The following is a 20,781-nucleotide window of genomic DNA, read 5'->3' on the forward strand; positions in this document are numbered from 1 at the left end:
CTGGAAACAAATTAAAAATATTTTTAAAATCTCCATATTTTATAATGAATTATAATTATATAAGTAAACAACATGTAAATCTTGATGGTTAAATAAGAATGAACATATGCTAGCAACAGTGCAGAATAAATTAACACATTACCACACACACACACACACACACACACACATGTTTTTTTAATATAGTGCTCACCAATAAAGGCTTTTAGGCACATAACATAAAAATTCCACTCCAACTCAAGATAAATAATTTCCTCTGGTTTTGTTGATGATGTCCAAGTAACTCCACGATCATACACCCATTTCTTGTAGGCATCACAAAGTAAAAAAATCACTGCAAGTTTCCAGGCTGGCTGAAATAATCAAATAATCCCTGCTATCTGCAACATCATTTGCAACACATTATACCTAAACATTTATAATAATACACTTTCTATCACTACAACATCATTTATTTATTTTTAATTACATATATTAAAAGCCAAGTACTCTAACTTGCGAAACATATACTGAGGATTAGAAAGACTAAACTTCATCATTATCAAATTCCTAATATGTATGCTTGAGGGAGGTTTTTTTCTTATTTTTTTTTATTTTATGATGCAAAGACATCAAAGGTCATATTGTTCCAGGACACAGGTCACAGCAGTACATATGGTAACGGGTTAGTAGGACAATCACAAACATCGACGTCCTTGGCAGGATTCAAACCCATTGCCTCTTGGCTGGAGAGCAGATATGCTAACCACTTGGCCAACCAGGCTGGCATATGACCAAGTTGAAACAGAACCTGTATAGCTTAGTCAGTATTGATGATGCCCTCAGGGTGGAAATACCTAGGTTTGAATTCTCTCTAGGATGTGAAGAACCTTTATAAGTGATTTTGGACTGAATCCAACTTAGCTGTATATTTATATATGTGATAATAGCTGATACAAGTGTTCAAACCAATTTTTTCATATAAATCTGAGAACTGGGTTAGAAATACAACACTTAGTCAAAGACTGGAGACCACAGATATAAGAGTTCTGAGTTAGTAGAGTGAACAGTTAGCATTAATAGTAGTATTATATTTAAAACATGGATATTAGAAAAGAACTTGATATTGTTAGGATTCATAAATGTGTTAGAAAAGCTAATTTCAGGTACAGTAGTATGGTCACTTAAACAGAATGGAAGGGGAAAAAGTTAGCAAAACAAGTGTTTTTTGCCAGGATGGTAAGAAATTGATACATACCATATTCACTGGTATTCGCTGGATTCACTGGTGTATCAATCCACCAAGAGCGAGGTGTACTGATATAGTAAGAAGTGTCTTAGAAGACAGAAATAGATCGGATAATACCATAGTCTTGACAGACATGACATTAATTTCGAGGAAAACTATTGCTAGGAAGTTACTGATGTAACTTTCTGATGTAGTACTATCATAATATCCTGTCACTTCCTGAGGGCACATATCAGGAATCTGATGATAAACATAAAATGTAAGTAAATTACTAGAGCAAGAACTACATATCACAAAACTGTTTCCTATAAAGCAGCCCTTTCTCAATCTTTTTACCCTAGAGGAATCCTTGAAATAATTTTTAGGTCTCAGGGAATCCCAAAATAAAATTATTAATATCTTTATGTTTATTTAATTATATATTATACAATATATATTATGTGATGTTTATTTATTTATTTTTTCAATCACGATCTCTTGCAGAACCCCTGGCGACATCTCACGGAACACTAGTTGAGAAACCCTGCTATGAAGTATAATTTCTGTCTGCTCACTCTGAAATTATATCTTTTTTCCAGCCTTCTGTGGAATCACAACAGTTATTGTGGAATTAAATGTTTATTCTCTGAAAAATTAATACTTGATTTAGCTAACTCTTTTTATGCTTCTAGTACAGGCATAGGAAGTTGACTGTACTGTTAAGACTCCAATATCATCAGATCATATCTAAAGCATTTCTTACTGTATCAATCTAGTAAGGGTCTTTTCCTGTAATTGGCAAAAGCACATTTTGCTAACCTTTCTTATCCCATTATTTAAGTGAAAATACCACCTTAGATACACTCTGCTTGCACATCCATAAATGTTAACAATGTCAAGTTCCTTTATAATATGCTAATTTTTAATATTATTCTGCCATTTATTCCATCTGTTCATTCTCTTAACTTTTTTTTGAACTCATGCAAGTATTCTCCTATCTCTGATCATGTGTTTCATTTCTAACCAGCTCTCAGATCAATCGTTATCAATTTTCAGATATGTATTCCACAAGTATATATAGGACACTGTGACAGTAATATATGATTAAGTTTAAATGATTACTAATCTTTTATCAATAGTTTTACTAGAAATTACTCTATCATTTGTCAGCATCCCAATATTGTCGTATTTTATATTTCTGTCTTCCAAGGCACTTCTGACTACATCATTCCACTGAAAGTTTGGTCTTCTTCTGGGTTTTTGGCATAAAACACCTGTTTGTGCTAACTTTCATCTCCCATTTTCTTTAAATAATCATAGCACTAGACTAGATCTGCTCACACATTCCTGAATGCTAATAGTATAACCAAATGAAAAAACTTTCAACATCCATCTCCAATCCAGGATATTTTAGTAATAAGGTGTGACACCTTTTGACTACTTGTATATTGGAAATATATGACTTCTGCATTACTTCAACTTTGGTATCTCTTCTGGGTCTGTCAGTGAGTGGAGTCACTATTGAGTTTCCCATCACGGAGTAATTCAGGTCAGGAGTCATAAGTTTGGTAGTGATCCATTAGGGTCACTCAGTGAGAGTAATAAGAGTGATCCTGTTGAGTTTTTGGAGAGGTATCCCTGCACTTGAATATACCTCAATAAAGGCCAAAACTGGTTTGAGTAGTGGCCCTTCCCATAATGCATAGCATTATACATGTCCATAAGATATGTGCTTTGCATTAAGGGATACTAAGGCAAGACACACAATAGACATATATACAAGTTGCCCAGTCATGAAGTAACTTCATGTACAAACTTTGTTTGTTTACACTTAGATAAAGGATGAAACTAAGAATATAATTTCTTGGCATCTTTAATTTATAATTTATAGAATGCTAACAATGTCACCCTGCTGCCTAATATCTTCATTTTTAATATGATACTGCCATTGATGCCATCTGTCCACTCTCAGAATTTTAATCACTGTATGGACACAAGTCTCTTGGATCAACTGCTTTTAGTCCCATGTGTCAGAAGTTAAAACTTGTGCGAACATCTGTCTTGTATACTTAATTCAATGTTTTGGCTAATTTCTCTCTTATTCTGTATAAGTTTATTGAACTGGCTCTACTGTACCAGCTTTGCTTACTCTGTTGTCTATTTCTGTATTTAATCTGCCATTATCACAATTTTTGTGATGATGGCAGATTGAAACCTATATATATTGAAAAACTGAACCTATAGAACTACTATATTTTACTGGTTCTATAAGTTCTCCATTGAGAATGCTGCTAAAATTTAATATGCTCTTACACATTTTCCGTTTTTTATATTTTTATTACTGATTTTCATAATTAATGTTCTACAGCTGGATAGTTTGTACTTGGTTTAGGAGTATGACTTTATCTGTAAAAAAAAGCAAAGAACTAAGTTTGATATTTCCAATTCTGATATGGGGTTTAATATCACTTCCTTTCATAATGCAATCTATATAGATGATGAAAGCAGAGATAGTAAGCACCATTGTCTTACACCTGATTTTACACCAAACCACCTTCTGTACCTCCTTCAATTCTAACTTCTGACTTAAATATAAGCTATGTATTCTGCATAACGTTCCTTACCCATATAACTATAGTGTTTTGAAAAGCTTTTCTCTTACCTGGTTGTATGGTTTTTCAAGATTTATGAAATTTAAGTAAAGAGCCTTGATATATTCCCACAATCTCTCAACTATATGTCATAAAGTAAAAATCTTATATTAACAATCTGAACAGATGAGTTTGGAAATTAAAGATACCAAGAAATTATATACTTTGTTTAAACCTTCATTATTATTATTATTATTATTATTATTATTACCTAAGACCCCCATGGAGTCAAAGACTCATCTAGGAGGTCCTTTTATCAAACACACAGCTCATCATACCATGCTTTAAACACACTCAAATTCTCTGCAGACACCACACTCTCGGGCAAGGTATTCCAGTCATTCACAACTCTCTGTAAACCCCCCCCCTGCTTCTTACTCCCCTACTTACACCCTCCTTATACAACTTCCAGGGATGACCTCTGGTTCTCCCCTGATCTCCCACTATTTTCTGTAGAACCCACTCCAGCACTGATCTGATAACAACTCCTTAATGACTTGTCTCTATCATATCTCCCCTCCTCCTCCTGTCCACTAGACTCTACAAGTTGCATCTTCTCAATCTTTCTTCATACTCGACATTCCTAGCATTGATCTCTTTTCCAGCTAACTCCTCATTCCATGCTATACCTGCAAGCTGTCTCCTGACCGCTTCATAATCACTCCCCCCCTTGTAGTTCTACATATAATATACCCTTTTCTTACAGAGGTCCTCACACTACTGGCAACCACCCAGGTAATCATCTCATGGTCAAAATCAAAAAATCAAAATCAAATCAAAATTAAAAACATATCAAAAGAACTCCTTAGGATTCTTTTTTGGCTTCATTAGCTAACTGCTGTTCATACCTCTCTTTAGCTACCCTCACCAACCAAATCATCTGCCTTGCCTGGTATTTGTAGTCCTGATGGAATTGGTTATTTCCACTTCTCTTATGCTGCCTCCATAATGCCCTTTTTCTCTGTTTCACATGATTAATCTCTTTATTCATCAATTTCACACCTACCTTATTTAACCTTCTCACCCTTGGAATACATTTGGACATTGCATCTACTAGATAGTTTTTGAAAATACCCCAAGCTGCATTGATCTCTTTTCCAGCTAACTCCTCATTCCATGCTATACCTGCAAGCTGTCTCCTGACCGCTTCATAATCACCCCCCCCTTGTAGTTCTACATATAATATACCCTTTTCTTACAGAGGTCCTCACACTACTGGCAACCACCCAGGTAATCATCTCATGGTCAACTCTCACCAATTGGTGAGTGATTTGACATCTCATTTATAATTACATCCTCTGATGAGATAACGAACTCCATGACCCTCAATCCTCGTGTGCTCTCTGTCATACTGTCTGAGGTAGTTATCCCTCAAAAACTCAAGAAACTCATTTCATTTACTTCGAGTTGCTATCTCATCATTCCAGTCTATATTGCCATAATTAAAATTGTCCATAATGATGACTCTTTTCTTATTTGTTTTTTCTTGGCTAATTTTATTATATATTTCATAGTCACTACCATCCACATTTCCTGGTCTATAACAACATCCAACCAAGTATTTCATTCCATTGACCTCTATCTCACACCATACTGCCTCAAAACCACTGGCACTATATCCCTCTTGCATCTCTACTTTGTATGGACATAACTCTTTCTCTATCATCAATAGCACTCCCCTCCCTTTTTACCCCTTCTATCCTCACGAAACACATCATATCTTTCCATCTCTATTCCTGTCAGGATGTCTTCCTCATCTAATCTTGTCTTGCTTGCTTATTCCAACAATTTTTTGGTGAACAGACTCAATTAGTGCAACCATTTTATCTGCCTTGTTTCTTACACTTCTAGCATTTGTATATAAACCCAACAGCTCGTTCCTGGATCTACAGCTAGTTCCACCGATAACACTATTCGATGTGATCTCTCCATGCTTGACTGGTACAGGCCATTTCCCTTTCTGCTTATTCATTTTAGAACCCTCTTCAATTCCAACTGTTTCCTCTTGATCCCAAGTCATCCCATTCCTTTCCTATCTACACAAGCTCTCACATCCTATTGGAGCATCCACCTTTCTCATGCTGTGTACCTCTATCTATCCACCCTTTGCCTCCCTGTTTCCCTGTTCATCTTGCACGCCCATTCTCTCATTTTCCATACTCATGCCACTTACTTCATCATTCATAACCATCTCTTCAATCTCTCCTGTCATACTTTCCTGCTCTTCCACATCACTTCCCACTTGATCTGACTCATTCTCTATATTCACTTCTCTACCTTCCAGCAACAGTCTCTCCAAATTACTCACACCATAACCACTTAAATGCAATCCATCGCTCCCATACAATTCACTTCGTTATTCAAATTCATTCCACACATTAACAAATTGTGCTCCCCCTTTCCTCACACATTTCAGCCAACATACTATTCATAATCCTTGTTCTCTGCCTCATCTCACCACAGTCATACCTAGGCAACACGCTTACTACCCTTCCTGTTACACTATTCTCTTTTATCCATCTAAGCAGTCTCCTGATATCAATTCTGACATGCTCTTTTGTCATCTGTCAAGTCATTCGTATTTATTAAAACCATCGTACTTGATGGTTATTGGACTGGAATTTGTCCTGTCAATTGTGTCATTGATTGAGACATTTGTGGAAAGGGCAGAGATATCAGAACTGACTTATGAGCCACTTTTATCAAATGTAATGTCCTTAATTTTGTTTATAAAGTGTTGTGTGTCTTGCATATAGGAAGGAGAATGACCTACCAACTCCTTGAGTGTTGATGCCAGTTTCTTTGCTAGATGATAATTGTGGCTGTCGATACCCTCAACTATCAGCTGAAGTGGTAAGTTCTGCTTATGAATTCTTGGCAAACCATGAATTCTTGGAGAACGAGCATAGCACGGATGTAGATTTTAAACTAAATCTTCAGGCCAGGAATAAATGATGTAAGTACCATATTTTTCACCTTATAAGATGCGCATTTTTCTACTTAAAATTTATCTGAAAATTAGGATGCATCGTATAAGCTGAATGCATCTTATAAACTGGTGCATCTTACTGTCCATATTATATACCGATGTGTTTTTTTTACATATACTCAGTTACAGCACCTCGCACTTCACGAAACAGAGAAAGTCTAAGTTAAAGTCATGCACTGACAAAGCCGCCATCATCTTTCCTCTGCTGGTTACTACTCTAAAGGCCAAAAACAACGAATTTGTAATCAAGTTTAAGCAAAATATCCCACACATTAATAATACTAGTAGTGCTCAACTTTTACAGCAGCTCTTACTGAAACAATCACTCATGTACAATTAATTATTTCTAGAATGACTTATCTGAATCCGGGGCACTTCTTACACACCTCTGCTACTGTAGCCTCACTAGCGTAGAAGTCATATTTTCATATACGAGTTGCCAAAAGATGTCACACCTTATTATTAGAATAAGAATATATTAGAATAAGAAAATATGACTTCTGCATTACTTCAGTCTTGGTATCACCTCTGGGACTGGCTCCACTGATGAGACCTTAATAAAGGTCAAAACCGGTCTGGGTAGTGACCCTTTCCATAATGCATAGCATTATACATACCCATAAGGATATGTGCTTTGCATTATGGGATACTAAGGCAAGTGATATGAAGTCATAAGCTTCATAAGTCGCAAGTTTATTAATATGTTAATAAAATTAGTAAGTATGCCACTGAAGGTAGGTACCTAAGTTATCTCGCTGCATGTGGGCGAATCACCGATTTAGAGTATCAATAGGCATTAGTCAATAGTAAACATATGCGCTTTTGTACAGTTCACTTTATAAGTCGTTAATATTTTTATCTTAAAATTAGAAAAAATGAGTGTAAAACAAAAAAGACTTTCATATAACGTGAGTTATAAATTAAATGTGATAAATTATGCAAAACAATATGGAAACAGAGCAGCAGAAAGACATTTTGGTCCACTACCAACAGAAAAAATGGTTCGTGAGTGGAGAAAACAAGAGGAACAATTAAAACTGCTATGTAAACACAAGAAAACATTCCACTCGCACCTAGAAAAATGGCCAGAATTAGAAATACAAATGAAAAATTGGGTAACAAATCATCGAAACATGGGAATATCAGTTTCTACGAAAATGATCATTTTTGAAGCGAAACAATGGGCAACTGCTAATGGAATTTTAGATTTTACCGGATCACTGTCTTGGTGCTTTAGATTTATGAAAAGACACATGTTATGCATGCGTACAAAATCCACTCTAGCCCAAAAAATGCCGGCTGACTATGAAGCTAAAATTATAGAATTCCATAGATTTGTCATATCAGTGAGAAGGAAATTAAACTTTGAGCTTAATCAAACTGCGAACATGGATGAAGTGCCTCTAACTTTTGATGTTCCTTCAAATCGGACAGTAGATTCAAAAGGCACCAAATCAATAGTGATCAAAACAACAGGTCACGAAAAAACTCACTACACTGTAGATTTAGCTTGTTGTGTGGATGGAACAAAACTAGTCCCCCCCATGTTAATCTTCAAGAGAAAAACATTACCGATAGATGAAATTCCTCATGGCATTATTATCCATGTTCAAGATAAAGTCTGGATGGACAAAACAGGAATGAAATTATGGATACAAAAGATATGGGCAAAACGTCCAGGTGCGTTGTTTAAAAAGCTTGCAGTGTTAGCGGGGGATCAATTCAGAGAGCATAAAACAGAATCAACCAAGATGCTTCTAAAAGAAATGAATACAGAATTAGCTGTCATTCCTGGAGGCTTTACAAGTCAATTACAACCCTTGGATGGATCTATTAATAAACCATTCAAAACTTTTATGCTGGGAAGTGGAACAAATGGATGGCAAAGGCAAATCACGATATTACAACAACAGGACGTATGAAACGGCCAACAATTTCAGGATTATGTACCTGGGTGAAAAATTCATGGGAAGCTGTGAAAGAAGAGACGATTATAGAGTCATTTAAGAAATGCGGGATAAGTAATGCAATGGATGGTGCCGAAGATGACGCAGTTTTTGAAGGGAGTGACAACAATAGTTCAGACAAAAGTAATACGAACAGTGACATTAACGAGACGAGTGATAGTACTGAGCGTGAAGATGAACTGAATTTCCTAATACAAATGATTGTAACAATAAATAAAAATTAAGTAAAAATTTGTAAATATCTTTATATAATAAAATATTTTTTTCTAAAAATCGTCTCATAAATTTGGGGTGCGTGTTATCGACCGAAAAATACGGTATATAATTTCTCGGTATCTTTAATTTATAGTACAACAAGTGAAAAAACTTCCAATAACTATCTCTAATCCAGTGTATTCTAATAATAAAGTGTGACACCATTTTTCAACGGCTTCTGCATTACTTCAACCTTGGTATTACCTCTGGGTTCTGGCTCCCACTGAATAGATCTTGGCTTTTGGCAAGATAAGTACTTTGGTATTCTTTTGTTTGTTTTTCACTTTGATTTTTTACTTGTGCTAGTGGTGGTTTCGTCCCCACTAGCACTTTTTTTTTTAAAATAAATATTAAGGCTGCTCGTAGTGCAGCTAATATCTGCATTACGGGATTATTTTTAGTGATATCACGGCTGCCATTTTATAATAGCTCAAATAAAGCATTTGATGGTGGTGGTGTAGAATTATTTCTGTATCACGGAATTATTTAATTCTCAGTCTTAGAACTGAAAGTTTTTTTTTCTTACAATCAAATGCAGAGGTTATAGTCGTTTTCCTACTTGGGATAATGGTACCAATTCCTCCAAGGGTGCAAACTCTAGGAATTGAAATTCCTGGATGTGAAAAAGTGAGATGGGTAACTAAGGTTTTAAAAGAGATAGTCGGCGCAAACAAGATTTATTCTTTTATCCCTTGCGGGAGAAGGAAATATTTAATTGTAGTTAAAGATGTGGAAACGAGGGCCAAACTATTACAGGGTTTTACTTTTGAAGGCAGGATAATTATTCCTGTAATGGTCGGGAGTCAGGTAAAAACCGAAAGATTTCCAATGGAATATTATTATTACAATATTCCATTTATTATTACAGGTGACTCCAAGGAGTCCTTAGACTTATCGAGGGAGGCCCTAAACATCATGTCCATCAGAACTATTTGACATTCACACAGTATCTATCATACTTTGCCTTGAACTCATTCACTGTCATAGCACCCACAACAGACTCTGGCAGCTTATTCCACTCATTCGCTACTCTAAAATTAAAAAAACCCAGCTCTAACACCCTTATTAACCACCACCAGTCTTGTTCTCAAAAATATCCTCTGAATTAATTCTATAGAAACCATTCATCAATTTGAATGTCTCAATCATATCTCCCCCTTTTCCGCCTATCAACCAATTTCTGCAACCCACAAATCTTCAAACTGTTTTCATAAGGTTCATTCCATAGACCTGCTATCATCTTGGTCACTCATCTCTGGATCCTCTCAACCTCCTCCCCATCAAGAAGAAACTCAAATCTCGGCACAGTAGTCAAGATAGGGCCTTATGAAGGCTCGATACAGAGAAACAATAACTCGCTTATCTCTGCTGGTCAAAGTATTCTTCAGCATCTAAGCGATTTGATGAGCTGATTTAGCCACTTTTGCAATGTGCCCCTAAACTTCAACTCCCTATCCACCAACACTCCCAAGTCCCTGGCCTCATCAATCTCCTGGAGTACAGTTTCACCAATGTGATATACTGCTGCTAATCTTTCCACCCCAAAATGCATAACCTTACATTTTGCCACATTAAATTGACTTCCATTCTCCTTAGACCAAACCTCCAATCTATACAAATCATCCTGCAAAATTCTGATATCTTCTGCATTCACTATTGCCCTACCCAACTTTGCATCATCAGCGAACAAATGAACAAATGACTTGAAGATCTAAACGCAATTGATATTTTTTCATGATAGATTGGGACTGGTGAAAGTCATACTGCCAGAGAGCTCCTGAAAGATTTGCGATTTTTGTTGAATTATTAATATTTTGTTAGATTTAATTGTGTAATTTTAGTATATTATTGTAGTATTATTAGTGTAGTTAGTGTACTAAAGTGTTTTATAACATAATCTATGTCGGGAAGTCGCTGCTAGAGGGATTCGTAGTGTGTAGTGTTCGTGAAAGCTCCAGAGAAGATAAGCGTTATTTTCAGTTATCGTTGATAAATTTACTTTAATACTGTGTGGTTTTGTTTGCCTTGCGTATCTTAGTGCATCTGTTTGTGTGTTTTTGGTGTTTATAATTTATAATTTGATAAAATACGTTACTAGTAATGGCTCCAGTACGAAGGAAAATGGCGGCCAGTAATGATAGTTCGCCATCTTCTTTCAAGAACGGTAATGTAAAGGAGATGATTCAGTGTACTATCTGTGAAATGTAAACTTTGCGGAGTGCAGTCAGAGTGTGGTTAGAATATAATAAAGGAGTGAATGTGTGTAGAAAATGTAAGGAGAATGAGGAATTGAAGTGTATTTCGGATGTGTGTGTGTGATATTTTTGTCAAACTTCAGAATGAAGAAAATAGGGATATGACAAGAAACGGCGAGGTTGTACCAGAGAATTGTGAGAGTGTGAATGATAGTGTTAATGGTTTTACTGAGAATAAAAAAGATGAGATAGAGGCAATGAGTGAGATCGCGTTGTTGAATGGTGCGATACAAAGGGCAAAACAGCAGCTAGAACGTGTGAGCAAAAGTCGACTGAATGAACCAACCAATAATAAAAAGTATGACAGGAAAAATAGGCGTATGAGTGTGAACATGAACAAAATGAAGGATAGAGTGCTGTATGGAGACTCGTTAGTACAAGGTGTGTGTTAGTAGAGGATTTGACAAAATCGTACCAACCTGGTGCGACCACAAAGGATGAAACTGAGTCTATTAGAGAGCAAAAGGAAAGGGTGAAAGAAATGATTGTTGTGGCAGGTACGAATGATTTGAAAGGAGATAAAATGGAAATGATAGAAGACCTGAATGAATTGTTTGAGGTAGCAAGAGAAAAGAGTGAGAGAGTTAGAATGATTAGTCTTTTGCCACGGTATGACAGAGAAATGTTTAAAAGGAGGGCCATAATTGCGAATGACTTTATGCGTGGGTTATGTATGACGACTGGTGTGGAATTTGTGGATGTGTGGAGTGAGTTCGATGGGCGAAAGGATCTATATAAGATGGATGGCTTGCATTTGAATGGTTAGGGTGTAAGGAGACTTGAGAAAGTGTTGCTGAATGTAATGGATGTGCAAATTCAGGGAAACTAGATTTATTAAGGGGGGGGGGGAGGGCAGACATACAGTCCTTAGGGAGGCAGTTGAATGTATGAATGAATATAATATGCCCGAGCGAATAAGGACACCAAATCAGAGTGGGATAGTTAATATAAGGTATCAAGGTAGGGTTGGGGGCTAATGGGGGTCTTAAATTCATGTACACTAATGCTAGGAGTATTAGGAACAAGAAGGAAGAGTTTTTAGCCGTGGTTGGCACTTTCAGACCACAGGTTATTGGTATTAGTGAATCATGGCTGACTGTAGATGATATAGCTAGTGGGATTGAATGTGATGGGTATAGTGGGTTCAGGAATAACAGGGAGAATAAAATGGGGGGAAGAATATTGTTGATGATAGCTGATGAGCTACACCCAAGGAGAATAGAAGTTGAATTGCAGGATAGAGAAAAGAGCACATTTGAGGCCATTTGGTGTGAGATTGTGGCTAGCAGAACTAAATATACAATTGGGTGCTGATAATACACCACATTGCCACCATCACCTGGTCTATAGCAGCACCCAATTGTATATTTAGTATATTGTATATGACAGTATGCACAAACAAATAGAAGAAATGAGATGGAAAGAGGGTAATTATTATGGGAGATTTCAACTATGGTCGCATTGATTGGAGAGGACACACGGGAGGAAGGAATTGGATTTTATGCTGTTATTAAGCGACGGCATGTAATGGAAAATACTAGTGTTCAGAGAGTGCTTGACCTAATAATTACATCTGAGGATTTGGCTGTAACAAATATGGCCACATTGCCACCAATTGGTGAGAGTGATCATAGGATCTTGACTTGGGAGGTGGCTAAAGGTGTGGAATTTTCAATTAAGATAGGGTACATGTGGAATTATCGGGCTGGAAAGTATGACAAGCTTAGGAGTTTGATTGGTTCAGTGCCCTGGCATGTACAACTGCAAGGACTAGAAGTTGATAGTGCATGGGAGGCAGTTAAGAATTGTTTGCATGAAGCAATGGCTGACTGTATACCTAGAGTCCGAACAATAAATCAAGTAGGGGTTAAATGGATGAATAACACCATTAAGCTTGAGCTGCAAAAAAATAAACAATTACGGAGGGAATTTAAGGAGAAAGGTGAGCGGCAGGCACATGAACGGTATAAAGCACAGGCCAGAAGGGTAACGAGTGTGGTAAGAAAAGCAAAAAAGGATTATGAAAGAACATTAGCCATGCAGGCTAAAGAGAATCCTAAACAGTTTTTTAGATATGTAGCAAGTAAAAGGAAAAATATACATGGCAGAATGATTTTAAAGAATGCCGATGGTAGGGAGGTAACTGAATCAGTTGATATAGTTGAGTTACTGAGTGAGCACTTTGCAAGTATATATCATCCAGGTGACATTGCAGAAATGAATAAACCAGTAGATGATACGGGAATCGTGGTGAATGAAGTGGAGGAGAGTTGTCTATTGCATAACCTTAATGTCAATACATCTGTGGGATTGGATGGTATACCAGCTCGTGTCGTACGAGAAGCAGCTAAAGAATTGTCAGTACCCTTGACCATTTTGTTTAATTTGAGTCTCGGGTCTGGGTTAGTCCCGAGGGGGTGGAAAGAGGGGAAAATAATTCCACTGCATAAAGGTGGTTCCAAGACTGCTGTTGTAAATTACCGACTGATTAGCATATCAGGAATCATTGTCAAGGTCTTAGAGAAATTAGTCAAGAAAATAATACAAGATTGGATAGATGAAAATGGGATACTGTATGGGGGACAACATGGTTTTGTGAATGGTAGATCATGCCTCAGTAACTTGCTCACGTTTTATAACACAGTGACGGCTGAACTGGATAGGGGTAATGGGTTTACAGTGATACTACTGGACCTTGCCAAGGCCTTTGACAGGATACCACATGGAACCCTAATCAGTAAACTGGAGCAGATGGGGATAGATATAGGGTTGGTGAGATGGATAGGAGGGTGGTTGAAGGAGAGATACCAGAGAGTGGTTTATGCAGGAGTGGAGTCTAGGGCTCTGTTCTTGGACCACTGGTTTTCAATTTGTTCATCGATGATATAGGAAATGATTTGAGAGGAAGTGTTCACTTGTTTGCTGATGATGCAAAGTTGGGCAGAGCAATTGTGAGTGCACAGGGTGTCAAAATTTTACAGGATGATTTGGATAGTTTGGAGGACTGGACTAGGAATAATGGATGTCAATTGAATGTGGCAAAGTGTAAGGTTATGCACTTTGGGGTGAAAAGAATAGCAGCAGAATATCGCATTGGTGGAACTGTACTCCAGGTGATTGATGAGGCCAGGGATTTGGGAGTGTTGGTGGATAGGGAATTGAAGTTTAGGGGGCACATTGCAAAAGTGACTAAATCAGCTCATCAAATCACTTGGCTTCTGAAAAAATACTTTAACGCAGAGACAAAAAAGTTGTTGTTCCTCTGTGTCGAGCCTTGATAAGACCCCGTTTGGACTACTGTGCCCAGTTATGGGCACCAGGGTTTCTTCGTGATGTGGAGAAAGTGGAGAGGATCCAGAGACTAGTGACCAAGATGATAGAAGGTCTGTGGAATGAACCTTATGAGAATAGGTTGAAGATTTGTGGGTTGCAGAGATTGGACGATAGGCGAAGGAGGAGTGATATGATTGAGACATTCAAATTACTGAAGGGTTTCCATAAGATTGATCCAGAAGATATTTTTGAAAATATGACTGGTGGTGGGAGGACTAGGGGCCATGCATGGAAGCTGGGCAAGAGCGTGGTTGACAAGGGAGTTAGAGCTAGGTTTTTTACTTGGAGAGTGGTGAATGAGTGGAATAAGTTTCCAGAGTTTGTTGTGGGTGCTACGACCGTGAATGAGTTCAAGGCAAGGTATGATAGATACTGTATCAATGTGGAATAGTTGTTCTTGACATGATGTTAGGGCCTCCCTCGATGAGTTTGTCGACTCCTTGGAGTTGCTCGGAACAATAATAACAAAAATAACTGTTCCTCTCAGATCCTTCCCTATATCGTTAATGAACAAATTAAACAGCAGTGGTCCAAGAATAGAACCCTGAGTAAATTACTCTCTGGTATCACTCCATCAACCACCCTCCTATCCATCTCACCAACCCTATATCCATCCCCATATGTTGCAGTTTATGGATTAGAATTCCATGGGGTATCCTGTCAAAGGCCTTAGTCAGGTCAGCAGTATCACTGTAAACCCATTACCCTTATCCAGTTCAGCCATCACTGTGTTATAAAACCTGAGCAAGTTACTGAGGCATGATCTACCCTTCACAAAACCATACTGTCCCCCATACAGTATCTTATTTTCATCAATCCATTCCTATATTTTTCCCTTGACTACTTTCTCCAAGACCTTGACAACGACTCCTGATATGCTGATCGGTCGGTAATTTGCAACAGTAGTCTTGACTCCTCCTTTATGCAGTGGAACTATTTTCCCCTCTTTCCACCCCTTCGGGACTAAACCAGACCCGAGACTCAGATCAAACAATATGGTCAAGGGCACTGACAATTCTTTAGCTGCTTCACGTACGACACGAGCTGGTATACCATCCAATCCCACATATGTATCGACATTGAGGTTTTGTAATAGACTATTTATCCCCACTTCATTCACAATTCCCCTATAAACTAATGGTTCCTTCATTCCTTCAATGTTCACACCTAGATGATATACTCTTGCAAAGTGCTTACTCAGTAATTCCACTATATCAACTGATTCAATGACCTCCCTACAATCGGCATTCCTTAAAATCATTCTGCCGTGTACAGTTTTTCTTTTACTTGCAGCATATTGAAAGAACTGTTTGGGATTCTCTTTAGCTTGCATTACTAATTTCTTTTCATAATCCGCTTTTGATTTTCTTACCACACTTGTTACCCTTCTGGTCTGCGCTTTATACCATTCATCTGCCTGCAGGTCACCATTCTCCTTAAATTCCCTCCACTGTTGTTTCTCAAGTTTAATGGTGTTATTCATCCATTTAACCCCTACTTGATTTACTATTCTAGGTATACGGTCTGCCATATCCTCCTGTAAATGCTCCTTGAGTAAGATTAGTAATATACGAAAGGGTTTATCAGGTGAAGATCCAAATTGGTATTCTGGTGATGTCGTCTTCCCAATGGATATGAAGATGCCCCATTTTAGAGCTTTCACAGAAAGAGTGGGAACACCGGTAGAGCCAATGAGAACACCATATATATCAGATAGGCATAATGAAGAGTTCCTGGATCTTCAGTCTAGACAGCAATTTTAAACAAACTACACTTAGAAAATTAGCCCCAAAATTCCAGATCTGTAGAAGCAACTTTCCCAGACAAATACTGTACTGACAGAACATCAGTTGAAATTATCAATAATGAACTATAACAACTGAACAGGTACAAAATGAAATGCAAAAACATGCAGCTTTTCTAAAAGGAGAAATTGGAGAAGAAACAGAAAAGCAAGTAAGACAACTGAAAACTTAATATACAGACAAAATCATCAAAAAGGAAAGATGAATTAATAAAAAAATTGAAGATAAACAAAAAAAAATTAAAAAAAGGGACTACATCTAAAAGAAAAAGAAGTAATAAAAAATGTAAAGATGGAGAAGGCTGCGGATTATCAAATGAAAACTCTTGAGGCTCAGAAAAGTTTATGGATTATGAAGAACCAACTCATGCTAATAAAGAGAAAGCAAGAGATACAATTAAAGCAAATATAATAAAGTTTACTGATTCAAAGTTTTCTCAGTACAGTTATCATTTACATGAAAAAAAAAAAAACCAGCTTTCAAATCAAGAACGATAGGCATGAAATTGATATAATGGAAAGCAACTGTAAAAAACTGTAAAAGTTTACAAGAAGCAGGTTACACAATTGCTCCCAGATTGAAGACTTTGTTGGGCTCATCCAAAATTTAGAAGTTAAAGACTTACCAGTGACACTTCATTAATCATAGCATCTCCTTTCTGCATTGCCTCATTAAATGTACAAGGATTCCACAGGCAAATTAAACAAGAAACTGTATGGAAACTTATGCTACGCCATAATATCAGGTTTTTGTTTCTCCAAGAAACATACTTCTGCAGATATAAAGATATAAAAAGTTTAACAGATAGATATCCATTTCTTTCTTATTGTAGCTTTGGAAGATTTAATAGGGCTAGAGTAGGAGTTCTTATTCTTGCACCCCCTCCTTGGGTCATTCTGTAGTATCCAAAGGGATGAGAAGGAAGAATCTTGACAATTGACTGGAAATACTGTGGATGTGTAATAAGGTTTATAAATGTTTATGCTCCATCCAATGCAACAGTTAGACAAAAATTTTTCCAGGAATTGGAGCCATATTTATATAGTGCCCACTACATCATAGCAGCTAGAGACCGGAACTGTATTAAAAACTCCACATTAGACAAAATAGGAGGACACCAGTGGAAAAGTGGGATATGCACACTTAAAAACATGTCTCGACAATACTCAACTAGTAGACATATAGAGATATGGAGGATTCACAATCCTAATCTCCAGGCAGAGGAGGGGCAGTCTGCCCCGAGCAGCATTTTGAATCTTTTTGAATTTTTGCAGTGAATTCTAAAATAGAGTCTCGAGAACTCATTTTTAATTATTGTAATACTACTGCAAATTTTCCTCACAATTGCTGTAGGTGTTGCTAGTTGTAAGTGGAGTTTTTCTAAGTAAAATAGATTAAGAATTACCTACATTATTATGAAACAGACTTCGCCTCATTGACGATTTTGCTAACAGAAAAGCAAGAAAAATAACAATTTAGAATATTGAAAGTTTTACTTCAAAAATAAATTTTAATTTATTTGTTTATATGTTGTTTTGACTTTTTGTAGTATTTTTGGTGTGTATTGAGAGGGACGGTAAACTCAGGGACTGCTCCAGGCAGCAAAAGCTCTAGCTACACCACTGTCTCCAGGCATACATGAATCAAGGTATCGGTACTCATATTGATTGAATTTATATCTCTTCTTTCCTTATAAATAGGATAATTCAGATAAAACATCTTGGCATCAACATGTCAGATCATAATCCAGTTCTACTTAAGTTCCACTACATGGAAAAAGTAGAGATCTCTTCTGGACCATGAAGCCTTGCACCAAATTTTCCGTTAATCTTTTCAACTAAATTCCAAGCCCTCTGTTCAAATTGGAATAATGTTACCTGGAATTGGGATATGTGGTTAAAATTCAAAGTGGCAATAAAGCAGAATATGATGGAATGGGGAAAGGAACAGGCTTTCCTCAAAAGGAAAAAGTTGAAAGACCTGTATAAAGAGAAAAGCTGGTTCGTAACAAACCAACGCAGTGGTACAGAATGTAGCAACATCATTAGAAACATTAACATAGAGATAGAACTAGAAAGGCAGAAACAAGTAGAAGAAAGAAATTTTAAAATAAGAATACAGCAGCACTTAGCAGATAGCCCTTCAGCTGCATTCTTCAATAGACAATTCACTAAATTCTGCAAAGAAATGACTATCATTCAAATCTGCATTGATGGAGAAGACATGTCCACCACTCATGACATCCTTGACTCCTTTCTAAAACACTACAAAAATCTGTTTGAAGACAATAGTACTGTTGGAAATTATAACTCTTTGAACATTAATGGCTTTCCTGCTCATACCCAAGATGGGCTTGACAGACCCATTACAGCATTTGAAGTTACCACAGCCTATAAATAATGCCAGACAAGAAAATCACCAGGACCTGATGGTCTAGGGATAGAACTTTACTGCAAGGCCTGGGATTTTATTCTTCCCATTCTAGTTACACTATTTAATTCCTCTCTCTCATCAGGACACATACCAAGTGAATTTGTATCAAGCCATACCGTCCTTATTCCTAAACCTTATAGAGATCACACCTTAATCAGCAACTGGAGACCTATTTCTCTATCTAATACTGACTACAAGATATTTTTCTGCATTATCAATAACAGGCTCAAAGTGGGAATGAGATACATAATTAAAAGCACACAGGTGTATGGAGTACTGGGTCGAGCAGTAGAATCTAATCTATTTCTGCTATGTGAATCTAATTCGCTTAGTTAACACAAAAAAGCAGTCAATGGCAGTGCTATCAGTAGACCTTACTCAAGCATTTGATAATGTCTGGCATCCATTTCTATTCCACATCCTCCAGCAAATTGGTGTAGGGAAAAAACTGTTATCCGTTATCAAAGGGGCCTATGCCAATTCAACCACCCGCCTCCTAGTTAATGGGTTCCTGTCAAACCCGGATAAAATTCAAAAAGGAGTCAAGCAAGGTTGCCCTCTCAGTCACTCTCTTTGCATTGGTTCTTGAACCTTTCTTCTTACAGGAAGTCAACAATGCACATGCTGTGCAAGGAATAACAGATCCTTCAACTATAAAGAAAATAAGGTATTAGCATATTCTGGTGATGTAGTGGGCACTTTGAAGGATAATGATTCCATACATATCTTTTTTTGGTATTTTGGAAAAATTCAGCAAAAGCAGTGGATTAATTATTAATGCAGACAAAACAAAATTAAAAGTTCATGGAAAGTGGGATCTTGGAGACATTCCATTTGGACTAACCCTCCTCATTATACTTGGAATTCCCTTCTCCACTTACCCAATATTACTAGTCCAAGAACTTATATACAAGAACTTTGAAATGTTAGAAAATTGGAAAATAGGGCCACTCTCCTTTTCTTCTAAAGCTATAGTACTCAAAACCATAATCTTTCCTGCTCAGTTGTACATAATAAATATTACAGACATCATAGAAGCTGAAGAATATATAGTAAATCTCTGCAATTTTTTTTTGGTCCAGCTGATGCCAAGAAGTTAAAAAGGAATTTCTTTAGCTATCAAAGAAGCATGGAGAATTTGGACTTCCAGTCATAAAATTCTGCTGTTTAAGTAATACAGCTTCAAAAATCCATAAAATATTGCAAGCCAATCACATATGTGCAGACCGTCTCCAGTACTACTTGGGTTTTCATCTTCCCTTGTTTGGAGTTAATGATTATACTGGTCCAAAAGCTGAGATTGTTTCTGAATACTAGAACACTCTGTGCTTAACTCTAAGACTGCTAAAACACTCTGGAATTGACATTCTTTCCATTAAAAAAAGTAAAATTTGGTATAAAGAAATCTTTAATTTCTTTCACTGCAAAGTTCCACACTTAGGTATGGACAACAATATTTTGTTTCATCTTGATGAAATTCCAAGGGTACGCTAACAGGAGAGATCTTACTTAGAGAATTGCATATGGCCGCATTCCAGTCAATGCCATCAAATGGAGGCACTTTAACATCGGAGATCAAATCTGTGACATCTGTTTCTAAATACACTACATCATAAGTAGAGTTTCCACTTATGAGTAGTGTTTACATCATAAGTGGAGTAGAGTTTCTACATAAACATTCAAGTTTCTGATTGGAAACAGTAGAACATTCATTCTACAGCTGCCCTCTTGCCCTGCATATTTGGAACAGATTATGTAATGTGTTGGGCATTCCATTACTTACAATAGAACAGGTTATTTTTTTTTACAATACCCACCATCTGTCAGCAATGGGAAGAGAATTTAGATTTTTATAATTAATGAATTAAAATACTATTTATGGAAGG

General features: G+C 36.9%; 1 protein-coding gene across 9 annotated transcripts in view; it reads right to left on the reverse strand.

The window, feature by feature from the left end:
• Positions 1 to 20,781, reverse strand: part of Arv1 (ACAT-related protein required for viability 1) — a 215,427-nt gene that overhangs the window by 63,024 nt on the left and 131,622 nt on the right. For all 9 annotated transcript variants that reach the window (XM_090399706.1, XM_090399699.1, XM_090399701.1 and 6 more), the window contains one exon: positions 194 to 353. In XM_090399706.1, the coding sequence (XP_090255832.1) occupies positions 194 to 353 (160 nt within the window). The remainder of the gene's footprint in view (positions 1 to 193; positions 354 to 20,781) is intronic.

This window comes from Typopeltis vanoorti, chromosome 10 (assembly GCF_054136105.1).
Source record: "Typopeltis vanoorti isolate ZY-2024b chromosome 10, IOZ_Tvanoo_1.0, whole genome shotgun sequence".
NCBI classification, from domain to species: Eukaryota; Metazoa; Arthropoda; class Arachnida; order Uropygi; family Thelyphonidae; genus Typopeltis; species Typopeltis vanoorti.